The 12,674-nt window shown below is 50.3% G+C and overlaps 1 protein-coding gene across 1 annotated transcript in view; it reads right to left on the reverse strand.

Moving 5' to 3' along the window:
• The window catches only part of RAB11FIP5 (RAB11 family interacting protein 5), an 89,701-nt gene that overhangs the window by 13,315 nt on the left and 63,712 nt on the right, over positions 1 to 12,674 (reverse strand). Inside the window, exon 4 of the mRNA XM_019526268.1 lies at positions 7,688 to 10,390. Coding sequence (XP_019381813.1) covers positions 7,688 to 10,390 — 2,703 coding nt within the window. The remainder of the gene's footprint in view (positions 1 to 7,687; positions 10,391 to 12,674) is intronic.

The raw sequence follows: 12,674 nt of genomic DNA on the forward strand, positions 1-12,674 counted from the left end.
TCATATTAAAAAACAAAACACATAACTTGCGTTAGTGTGAGTTATAATGGGATTATATATATTAGCAATCAAAAGGTCGTCAATAACAGTAAAACAGGGTTTAAAAAATAGATCCTCTAGAGAACTTTATATGGTTTAATTTTAAGTATACATTTTAAAAATAGATTTTGGATGGATGGTGCCCTTTTAGATGGGCATAAAAAGATGGAGAGAAACCAGGAGCAGCTAGCTGACAGCAAAAGTTAGATTGATTAATAGAACATCATGACCATTAAAAAGGAGAGACAAGTCATTAACACTTGCAGAGTGAAGAACAATGAGCTATTAAGTCAAATGACTACCTCCACTGCCTGAACAGTAATACCACAGCTGCTGCACTCTGAAGCAGGAATCCAACCAGGGTATTTCCAACCCCTGGCAGAAAGTCAGCTCCCTGCTTAAGACACGCGCCCCAATTTCAGGGAAAGGAGCATGTCGTATGTGAGACAATACGGTATTCAAATTTCACTACCAACAGTCTCTGACTTTTTCCTTCCAGTGCTTTTGGCTACAACATAACTCAAGGGCACCACAGCATCTGTACCAAAACACCCCAGTCAAGGCACAGGGACACAGCAACATCGCCTCTTTGCACTCTTTGACAGATGAGAAAGAATTACTCTGTTTTAGCCAGCAAGCCTGCCTCTTCTGCAGTTACTGGAAGTGGATACAGGCTGCATTTCAGGGCTCAGTTAGCATGTGTTTGGCCTTCTAGCTGTAGTCTGGACCCCCCTCCAAACTACCGGGAACAGAAGTGTCCTGTGGCAAGCTGTGCTGCAAGCTTCTAGTGGAGCAGAGCGGGGCTGGTGCAATAACTATCCAGATTTGACATCAAAACCAGGAAAGGAAAGCCAAGATAAAAAAGCCATGGAGCATACTTACACTGCAAGTGCAGCAGCTATGCTATGAAGAGTCATGACTACAACTGACATATGTGCATGTATTACTGACAGCTCAGAGAAGCTCCAATGCTCAGCAAGGATTCATCTGTTCAAAGCCCAGTCCAGTGAGGTAAGTGAGGATGTTCCCCATCTGAAGATGGTATAGCTGACACCCATCCAGGGGAAGTAACATGTACCCAAAGTTACTGGCAGAGCCAGGAACAGGAACCCCTTCCTCCTGATCTCCAGGCCTGTAAATTTAGCTTCAAGGCTGTGAAAACTGGAGAGACAACAGAGCACAGGGGATCCCAGATTTGAACATCACTCCTCCAAAAGGCTCCCAAATTGCTTCTAGTAGCTAAACTGGGTTACCCCTAGCAATAAAAAAGGACCGCAAAAGCTACCGAAACTTCAGCTGAAGCAATGCTGCCAGGGATGCTACAATAACAGAAATGGAGTGGGCAGAGAAACGTGACCTTTTCAGAGCAGTACAGATCATTCAAATCCCAACACAGATCCATCTTGCCCATGGCAGCATTCCCCAGAAAGGAGCCTTCCAGTTTGCACATGCTTTGGGGATGGACATCTGCACTCTAGCTCAGGGATCAGACTCACAGCCATCAGCCATGAGAGGTGCACGCCCTTTGAAAGACCACTCTGAGCTGCCCTGCCAGCCATCTCAGACGCATTGGGTCCCAGGTGCAAAACTCAGGACAGAGGAGAAAGGTGTCCCTTTTCTTAGGCCTCCAAGACTGGTCCTGTGGTTCAGAGTTGGCTCCTTGTTACCGGTATTTCAGGTCCCATGAGCGAACACCTACTCAGGGTAGAGTCTGGTAATGCTATGGTCACTGCTTGGAGCCGGATAAGCAGAGATTGCTAGCTTAGAAGCCAAAATTGGTGATTTGAGTCCTACTCAGCACTGGAGGGGACGTAACTGGCAGGTCTCCCTATGCACCAGGGAGAAATTTTCAGAGACCCTCTTCCTTTCAGGATGGTGTTGGCCAAGTCAATCCGCATCTGCAGTCCAGGCTAGTTTGGCCAGGTTGGTCTCAGGAGCTCTCATGAGACAATGCCAGCTGCCCCCAACATTACAAAGCTAATGCATTAACACATCCTTCCAGGACCCTGCAAACACCAGGCTGCCCAGACTTCGGGTGGCAAAGGGAAAAAGAGGGAGATCCTTTTACCATCCCAGGTGAGTCCACTGATACCCTTCCAGGTGACAGGGTGTCTGTAATGGAGAGCTGGCACTCAGCCTTCATTGCTCAATCTGCTAGACGTTGGACCAGGCTGCATGAGAGAACAGCCTTATAACTAGGACTGGGCCATCCTGGGCTATGACTGGGGCTGCTCAGGCCCATGGCTCTAAACCCAGAGCTTCGGGGATATGCTCCTACCCCAACTCCACAGCAGCTGATTAAGGTTACGGAGCTAGGGTTTTGTCTTACGCACCACAGCTCCACCCTGACCAAGACTTCTAGCCTGGAGAGCAAGACACGACAGACGATATGCTTCACTGTCTGGCCCGTGAGAACTATGAGCAGCCCCAAAACCTTAGTGTCCTCAATGAGGGCTCAGCCTGGTCAAAGACTTCCCAGTGATCACCTAGCAATGGATGACGCTCTCCCCAGTTGGCAAAAGAGCAAGAAACCAGGGTGGACGATAAAGAGATGGGGCAGATGCCGTGAGGAGAGATCCTTGCAGAGTCACACCAGCGGGCACAACCCCTTCCCCAACCATTATTCTTCTCTGGCCTGTTGTTAAAGCTGTGCAGGGAGGAAGGAGACTGCAGAAGCCTCCAGATGCAAACAGAGACCTTTCTGAGATGGATCAAGGGCTTCTCCCAGATGTTTTGGGATGTGGGGAAAGAGTTTGTCTCCCCACAGCTCAGGCTTTCTCCAGTTCCTTGATTCCCCTGCTGGGCAGGGCACGAGAGATGTGTTGGAGCACAGCCCTACTGAAGCATTTATGGGGAGATTAACAGCTGGCTGAAGTGTTGAGCAGGACCCTGACCCTGTCCAATATCTTTCCTCAGCTCCCAGACTTGCTGGTGAAGAATTTTGGCTGTGGCTGTAAGCACCCTCCCAAGTTACCCAAGCACCTGGCTCCTTGCTTAGCAAGACCCAAAAAAGTAAGGGGCATTCCTGCATGAAACGTCACGCCATCAGGCACTTTCACGTCAGCACGCTCTGCATAAGAAACCAACTATCAGGAAGAAAACAGGCTCTTGCAAGTGTCTCCAACCTCCCAATGGAGTTGTTAGGAAGTTGCCCCTGTTTTAGTTGGCACAGCTGACCTGCATCAGAAGCGCTGGACCTATGGATAAGACAAACTGGTATTTGAAACAGCTGAGCTTTCAGACTCAGCCCTGAAGGTAACAAACCATTGGAATAATTTCCCTCATGATACCATTTGTAGCTTTGAAATTCAAGCATTAGATACTGCTCAAAACAAAAATATGTCTGAGTGCAGAAAGCATGCCACGGCATTCTCTGTTTTCTTGGGCAAGCAGACAGGATCATTGTCGGGATTTCTTCCGCTCCTAAAAAGATACCTGCAAATCCTTTCAAGGTTGGCAGCTATAGTGTTTCTGGTAACCAGCAATTTTTTCCTACTATCAACATGGAGTACAGCCCAGCCAAAAGAGCACAAGTCAGATGTTCCCAGGTCTAAGCTCAGGCCGGTGTGCTGATGGTCACAAAACTTTGGGCACATCTCTAAAAGTTTCTGTGTCTCAAATTTCCTCAGCTGCAACTGGATTCACCACCCCCATCGCACAGGTAACATGAAATCCTGACTGCTGATGGTAAGGCATGCAGGCGTTCTCCGAGGAAAAAAGCAGTGAGCGAGAAGTGTGCGAAGGGAAGCAGTGCTCAGATCAAGAGAGCTTGCTTTCCTTCTTCAGTGTCATTCTAAAAAGATTTCTTCCTTTTAGAAATAAAAGACTTAAGTAAAAGCAATGACTTGTGTTGTGGCAAACAACATTTCCTTGTGCACAAGGATGTAGGTTGTAGCCGTGTTGGTCTAAGGACATCCGCAGACAAAAACTTCAGGAAGCGGGATGCTGTATTCCTCCTAGGAAGGGCTAGCTAGGAATCTGAATGGAGGAGAGTCCAGAAGCTGTCACACTTGCTATAATGCCCCTTCTGGTATCTGTGGGCTTGTTACCCAACAGTGATTTAAAATGAATATCAACCCAAGAGCCAAATTCTCAATCTGCACTCTAGCAGCAGCTCTCAGGGGCCCAGCAAGGCCTCTCTGAAGCACGAAGAAAAAAACCAGTCCAGACCTTTCCAGGGAAGGACCTGGAAACTCAGGAGCTTTAACAAAAAGCATTCTGGCTACTTAATACATCAGAACACGGCACGTTCCCAAACCCACAGGAGAAGGAGGAATTTCTTGATCCTAATAGATTTCATGTGTTACTACCTCATGTCTGCAACATACTCCAGAGATGTCCCAGGCTGTGAAAGCAAGGCAAGAGTTGTCCTTCAGATGGGTGATGCCCATTTCCAGGGCATCTCCAAAAGGCAGGCAGACAGAAGACAAAGTGAGAAACGCTCCTCTTCCTGCTTTTGAGGAGTGGGTGTCACTTTCTTCCCAGTGAAAGAAAACCTATTAATGAACTTGTCCTATCGACAGGAAAATAAAGATTTGCCATGCAAGAAACAAGCTTTCAGGAAAGTTCACTGATGCTTCAATATTTCCAGGAAAACAAATCAGTAATGGAGGTGGAAAAAACTGCTTGAAGCTGCTGTGGAGAATTAAATGCATAGCAGGACACTTGTCAAAAAATTAATAAGGAGGCGATTCCTCTCATGGCCTCTTGCTCACTCATAAGGAAGTCTACAGGCAAGATTGACGGCCTGCAGCTTTCTGGTTTGTGTTATGTGGGAGTCAAAAGCTAAGTGAAAAGCTCCTCTTCTGGACTTTATAAGTCTCAACCTAACTGGAAAAAAGACCCAAGGACCCAAAGAAATCATAGTCTCCACTGCAATCACCAGAAAGAGCAAAAACAACTCGACATGCAGGAGGTTTGCAGCTGAAGGTATCTTGATTCTGCCTGGAGACCAAAACTTTTTTCCAGGGTTAAGTACTAACAATACCAACTCCTCACTCCATCCCACTTTCCTTCTGTTCACTGCTTGCATCCATTACTGCAGAGTATGTGGACCATTACATTAGTAAGCCACAGCTGGAACCTCTGCAGTTGCTACCCCATCCTACCGACCACCCTGGCAAGCATAGTGCTGAGCAGCAGAACCACTGTGGTTAAAGGGATGCCCATTGCTGAGGGAGAGGGCAGTGAAGACACCTTAACTGCTGTGCTGAGAAGATGGACCGGTGGAAAAGAACTGGGGAAGTCCTGCAAGGTTTGCCTATCCACCACTTGCTCGCGATGGGGTACAGTAGTCAGGCACAAGCTAATCTTGCTAAGAATCTGAATGAAGTCACTGTAAACCACGAGCGTCTCCAAAGCAATGTTGGAGAGAGAAGAAATCCATTTCTACCCTGGCCATATTGCATAAGTCTGCTCTGTGGTTGTAGCTCCACCTTCACTGCTAGAGTAGCTATCTTCTAAACACCCTTGCCGCTACTACGTAGATGGAAATGGCCTGAAGAGTGACTTAGTTTGCGGTGCCAGACATCCAGCGGTACATAGCTCTGCTGTTTCAAACAACCACCTCTGTAGCTGTGACTAGCTGAAAGTTGCTCTGTCTTTCCAGCAGCCATGCTGCCCAAAAAGGCTATTGCACTTCTGGTGGAGCAGACCTTCTCATGGATGGGTGCATACCACCTCCCAACCCACAGCTGAAGGTCCTGTGATAACTCCCGCAGACACCAGGCTCTATGTTCCTCTATTTGGTGGATAGTAGTTAGGTCTACTTAACTCCTATTCTAGGTTTGAAGGCCATCTTGTCACTTTGCCTACACTTCTTTATCTGCCAACCATCATCCTACCCATCAATCCTACCACCATCTACCACCATCATCCTACTCTTCATCTGCCAGCCATCATCCTACCCATCAGTCCTACCACCATCATCCTACTCTTCTTAATCTGCCAACCATCATCCTACCCATCAATCCTATCACCATCTACCACCATCATCCTACTCTTCTTTATCTGCCAGCCATCATCCTACCCATCAATCCTACCACCATCTAGCATCATCTTACTCTTTATCTGCCAAATATGATCCTACCAATGCCCCAATGGAGGGCTAGAGGCCCCATGACATCTAGAACAAGAGGCCATCCTTTCTGCTCCTGAACTCTGCAAAGCCCTGTGACAGTTTGCCAAACACAACGTGTTGGTGCCCAACAGAAAAAAGGAGGTTGCTAGTTTACCACTGTATCATGCAGCACATACCCAGCTAGTAACCTCAACAAACTCTACTAGAAAGTCACAGCTTTCCGGCAAATATCTGCATTGTACAGAGAAGAAACTAAAGCCTAGAGTGATGGGCCCAGTCTGAAACCTGGAGATGTCATTAACCATGAGTGTGTGCTGTACATACAGTGACTCCCTTTTGCCTGGCATCAGCCTTCTCAAATAAGCAAGACATGTTCTTTTCCCAGGACACATTTCTTTCCATGAAGCACAGCAGGAATCATCTGAGAAGTACATTTTTAACAGTTTTTGAGCAAAATTACCTGTTAGAGGAAGAATAATCCCATTAGAAGTGATCCAAAGATCTAGCCATGATGGAGGCACTGAATGGACAAAGAATCCCCCTGAGAGAGACCAATCCTGGAAACAACCTGAATGCAGAGCTCCTGACTCAGGTGAGCTTTGCACTTGGAAAAAAAACACCTTAGTACAAGACCTAAAAGCAAGACATCTACTGAACCTCTTCACAAGCAGAAAGGGCATTACCCTCTCAGGCTGGTAGGAATATCAAAATCACTGAACTGTCTCCCAGACGCTCCTTTTTTGCATCCATAGCAGAAGTAAGGTAGATCAGATCAGGGTCTCAATAAGCCTTCACAGTTCCCATCACTCATTCTGAACCAGGAGCAAAATTTGGTCCTTGAATGGATGGATCCCCATGACTTTTCCTTGTTCCAGGAAAACTGGAATAACTGTGAAACCCACCATGATTACTAGCCTGTCCTGCTCTGTCCAAGCTCCATCCTGGATCTTCCTTCCTTTAACCCGGCCCTAACATCTCCCTCCCCGCTCCCTGCATATTCAGAGCCAAATCCTATTTGTTTTCCAACAGGATTCCCTGGAGGACTCAAGCAAGCGGAATGGAGCCATTTTTTAGCTATGGGAAGAAGAGAATTTTAGTATTTGATGGTAATTTAAAAAAAAAAGGAACCAAAGCTGAATTAAATGTAGGAAGAAACAGCTGCAAACACGTTATGAAGCTTTCACAAAAGCATTAATGGATGGAAGACTGGGGAGTGCCACACAAGGGGCACGTATAAAAAGGGACCTATTTTGAAAGAGCAGCATGGAGAGGGTAAGGAAAGGAGAGTGGGACACTGACACTGGCATAACCAATTGAGTACTGTTCATTTTTGCAGTTCTGCCTAGGCAGAGCATTCAGGAAGGGAAATCCTTGCTCTAGTTCAGAGCAAACACAGGAGAGTAGCGGCTGGTCTCATACGGCTGGAGCCACATCCTTTTCCGCACGAGTTACTGGACAACCTTGGCCAACCGATATGCTATCTGCAGGGTCCACATAGAGGCCCAGAAGCAGAAGGGAGGGAAGTTTTACCTCTACCACCACACACACAGCCTTCCCCAGAGTGCTCACCTGGTTGTCGGCTGGAAAAAGGCCTTCTCAGCTGGCTGTGTCTCCTTGGGCAAAACCACGAGCGTTGAGGCTTTCGGGCCACCGGGCTGCGGCAAGGGGTAGGGCTGGGCTGCTGCCTGGCTGGTCACTGCGGGGACCCCACCAGTTGTAGCGCGCACGATCGGGGAAGGGAAATCAAACTGTTCAGAGTTAGTTGCAGCCACAAGGAAAGGTGTGGAGAAGGCCAAGGGTTGCTCGCCATGCAGGAAAGGATGCTCGACTAGCCGGTCCCCGGGGAAGTTAGCAGGCTGGAAGCCCGGAGGAGCAGCCTCCTCATGAAGGTCTATGAAGTGGAGAGCTCCCTGGCCAGGCATTTCAGGGGACGTGGTTGGAGCTGGGAGGGTGCTGGGTGGCTTTCCCACAAAGGGGTTGGTTGGGGCAGGAGGGCTGGCTAGGGGAGTGAAGGGATTGCCCAAAGTACAGGTGTCATCCTGCCTACTGCTTTCGTCTGCTGCCTCTTGCTTCCAGAAGTCAGCCTTTTTGAAGTCAATCACTGGAGCTACTGAGCGGGCAGGCCACTGACCCAGCAATGGCTTGGCCTCCCTAGCTGAACAGCTACCCTGCTCCGGCTCCCACAGAGAGCCTGCCAACCCTTCCACACTTTGGGATACCTGGGCTTCTGCTTTATTCTTTTGGCTTTGGCCTGGGCCTTCCTGATGCCCTGAAGGCTCCTCACTATCTCCCTGTGCCGATTTAGATGCTAGCTCAGGTGGAGACTTGCTGAGACCTAACCTTTCTGGCTGGTCAGCCTGGCTGTGGCTGGCCAAGGGCTGCTCCTCCAGAGCCGTCCAAAACAGCACAGGCTGGCAGACGTCAGGGTCCCCTGGAGCGTGTGGCTTTGCAGGGGGGATTTCTTTCAGTTCTGGGACTGCTGGTGCCGCTTCTGACGAGCCCCCCCCAGTGCCGTCCGCCTGCCCAGTGGAGCGTAGCTGGGTGATCTGTTGTGACGGGGCAGCCCCAATTAGACGGGCAGGGAAGTCGGGATTTGCGGCTCCCAATTTGTCCGAGTCGTCTTTGGCACCTAATTCGCCTAGGGAGAGTTTCAAAGGGCAAGTCTCGAACTGCTCGCCCGTCGTCTCCTCATTTATCTCTAACAGGCTTTCCCCAGAAGAGGCGTCCCACTTCGTCAACTCATTATTTTTCGCCTCCAAATTAACAGCCTGGTCCTCAGTGGCAGATTTAGCATCCTCAGCCATTAAAGGGATGCTCCCGGCTTTGGCTTCAATTACTGCTGGTCTCAGCGCAGGGGGGCTGGGTGCTGCCAGGGCCATGTTCTCTCTGCTTGCAATAGTATTTTGCTGATGCATTTTCCCCACTGGGCTTTCCCCATTTTCACTGTCACCTCTGACCCCTCGCTGGCTCCTCTGCAGGTCCGAATGGGCCTGGTCGTCTTCCTTGCTAAAATCCAAGGGCGTGAACCGCCTTGGAGGTTTAGGAGGTGGCATCCCCACATACAGCTCCAAACCAGATGCCCTGTCACTCTCTGTCTCAATCTCCTGGGGCTCAGTCCATGGAGAGGAGCCTTCTTGTGTCTCAGGAGAGTCAGGACGTAGCTGCACATTGCTTTCCTCTGCCTCCTCTTGCGTGCTAGCTGGGAGCCCGCAGGCTGGCGGCACTGCACCCACCATTACTACTTTACTATTAAAGCTGTGATCCCTTGCAGTCAGCGACAGCTCCACTGCATCTTCAGGCCACCCCGGTGGCAGCATGGCAGCAGCACTGTTGCCAGAAAGCACCTCACCAGGTTTCTCCAAATCGACGACACTTCCGGTCAGTATGTGCGATGCACTCAGAGAGCTGCTCTCCTCTTGAAAGACGCCTTTGTCTGACCCCATACGTTGTCTGCATTCATTCTCCTGACCCTTTTGTCCACTTTCAGCTAAGTCCCGGTTGCTTTCGGAGAGCCACTGAAATGGCTCTTGCCCTACAGTTGTCCCTTTATCTTCCCCTGGACTAGTAGGTTCCTCCTTGTACGTCTCAGTTGGTTTTTCCCCATGCATGTCTTCTCTGTACCATTCCTCTCTGGCAGCAGTCTGAGCCGTCAGTGGGGAAGAAGCGTGCTCTTCCCTTGGTATTTCCAGTGCAAACCTAGAGAACCAAACTTGAGAGGTGCTGTTTTTCCCACTCTCCACCAATGCGTCTGGGGACAAACGACTCAACGTGACCTCTTCCGTCAGCGTAGCTTCCTGACCCGCACTTGCTAAGCCCACCTCTGAGCCTTTTACGAGGGTGACATTTCCCCAGGTCTCTAGGCCTACAGCCACTTCATCATCAGTTTGCGGTTCAGCCATACTAGTTATCTCAGTCTGGTTTTCCTGAACAAGTTCAGTGCAACGATCTGTCGGGCTTGCCCCATCCAGGTCATCGATGTAGGCCATGCCCTCCATAGCTAGAGACCCAAAAAGGCTTTCCTCCTTAACTTCTGGCTTGAGTCTACTTGTTGCAAAGGCATCAAAGGTGTCATCCCACTCGGAGAGGGCTGGAGGAGCAGTGGGATCCTCTTCTGGCAGTGTGGGAGCAGTTTCTGGAACTGGGATGCGAGTGCTTTGGGCTGAAGACTCCTTTTGTGGGTCTTTAGGTCTTATGGAGGCAGAGGGACCAGAATCCGCAGACGAACAAAGGCTCTCAGTGACCTCTGCGGTAGCTTGCGGCCCAGGCGGGAAACTAGAGAAAAAGTGAGTAGGTGAGGGACAGTTTAGTACCTGCTCAGCGAGGAGGTCCTCAAAGAAAGGGTTGCTTTGCAGGGAGTTGAGGAATGGATTGGTGGGGGACAAGCATCCAAACTGATTTTCTTCATTAGCTGCAAAAAGGTTAGTGCTTAGCATGCGGGCAGGATGGACTACAGCAGCACAAGGGAACCGGACAGGGAAGCAAGGAGGTAAGTGAGAAGGAGCGTCTGAGCTGGTTTCTGCCTTAGGAGACACTTCCAGGCTGTGGAGGGAAGACAAAATAGTCCTCCTGGTTAATGCCATGACAGTGCTCTACGTGACACCACACACAGTACAAACACGCATGTTACAAGCTGGCAATGAGCAAATGTACCGTTTCTTTCCTGTCAAGCAGAGCAATGGCTATGAAATCAATGCATGGGTAGTGCATGCACCAACATCGCAGGAATGGCAGCCCTTGTTTCATGGCAGATCTAGGACCCCCCTTTGGCTTGTCTCTTTATGACACATGGCTCTGACACCCAGGGCAGAATCGAGAACCCAAATCCCTTGCTCCATCAACTGTGGCCCAAACTCTCCACTCGCTTGTCTGCAATCAGAGGCAGGTTATGCCCTGCTGAGCCTGGGAATTGTCCCACTCTGTTCAGCAGGGCACCTGGCTTACTCAGGTTAGTAAGGGGTGGCAGTGCAAGCCTTTAGTGATAGAGTCTGGGGTCTGACCGCTTGCTTTGCTTCACATTGGAAAAGCAGTGCAAATGCTCTCAGCACACTCCCTTCCCTTCCCACCCCTTCTCCCTGGTCAGGAAATGAGCCGTGATAATGAATCGTAGGCTGCTATTATGGGAGGGCAACTAGCTAGAGCACAGGACTGGCGCTTTGGGTTCAAGCCCTGGCCTTGTCACTGGCTCCCTGTGCCACCGTGGCCAGGGCAGTTCTGGTCTATGGCTCAGGGAGGCTGAGCACTCCCAAATCCCACGGGAGCACAAGTAGACTGCAAGGCCCTCAGCAAATCCGGTCTCTCTCTGCAGCTCTCTGCCCATAGAGATGAGGTTTCATCCCCTGCTTTGCCAAAGGGCAGGGGCCATTTTGCCCCTTTATGGAGCCTTCCACCCAAACACCAACTTTTCATACTCCCGAGCGTGGCCTCAGAGTCCCAAGGGCCACAGGTCAGCAGCACTGGGTGCATTACAGAAGGGGAAACTGAGGCACAAGGATGAGAAGAGACTTGGCACACTGTCATTCTGGAGTCTCTGGTGCTGCTCAGGGTCCCCTGCATCAGGCACAAGAAAAGCCTTTTTTACCGCAGCCTGCTTCTCCCTCTACTTACCAGCCAAGACCCAGCAGCAGCAGCCAACTGCTAGAGGCACCAGGGTGGGGGCCTGAGGTCCCTTCTCTCTGTAGCTCATGCAGAGCCCGAGACCGTGCACCCCAACAGCCTAACACACCCACAGCCATGGAGGTAACAGGCACTTTCACAGCCCCCAGGTCCCAGGGGTGTCAGAGCACATCACCACCCCTACCAGGACCTGCTGACGGCCCAGCTGGCTGGGGGTATGACAAATCAAGCAGTCACACACTACTCTGAGGTGGCGTGGAGCGTGGTAGAGGAGCCGGGGCCGAGCCTTTCTGGCTGGGATGCTACGTGGGGACATGACAGCCTGAATTCCCTGAAAGCATTGTGCCGGCAGGTCCTGGCATGCCCATACAGCAGCACCCGCTGCTTCTGTGCACAGAGAGGTCTGCAGCCCACGTGGGACCAGCACCAGCTCTCAGATAGGGGCACAATGGTGCCAAGCCACGAGGGTGATGGCAGAGCGGGGGGTGGGAGAGAAGGTGCATTTCCCAGGAGGTCGCTTGTTCCCTACTCCAGAACTAGGTTGGGATACAGGGAGTGAGGGGCACACAGGAGCACTGCCGCTGGCATTGGGGCTTGCAGCTATTTACATCAATGAGCAATTCCAGCCCAATTAAAGATGGAAATGATCCGGACACCGATTCCACAGAACAGCCCAGCATCACTACTAGGGCAAGAGGCCTCCATGCGACACAGCCATCTGCATGGAGCCAGTTGGGCACATCAAAGCTTATGCCAGGGGGAATCAGATACCCATGTTGTCCAGAAAAAGCGTATTACATGGAGCCTAACTTCATGCCCCACAAAGAGGGAGACAGAGCCCCAATGGGCCGCAGGAACCATCATGCTCCGTGCACAGGACAAAATTCAGAGGAAAGAAATACAAAGCTGACACCAGCCCGGACATTGTGGGGATTACGGAGAC

Source organism: Gavialis gangeticus, unplaced genomic scaffold (assembly GCF_001723915.1).
Source record: "Gavialis gangeticus isolate Ggan-Ray unplaced genomic scaffold, GavGan_comp1, whole genome shotgun sequence".
Classification (NCBI taxonomy): Eukaryota; Metazoa; Chordata; order Crocodylia; family Gavialidae; genus Gavialis; species Gavialis gangeticus.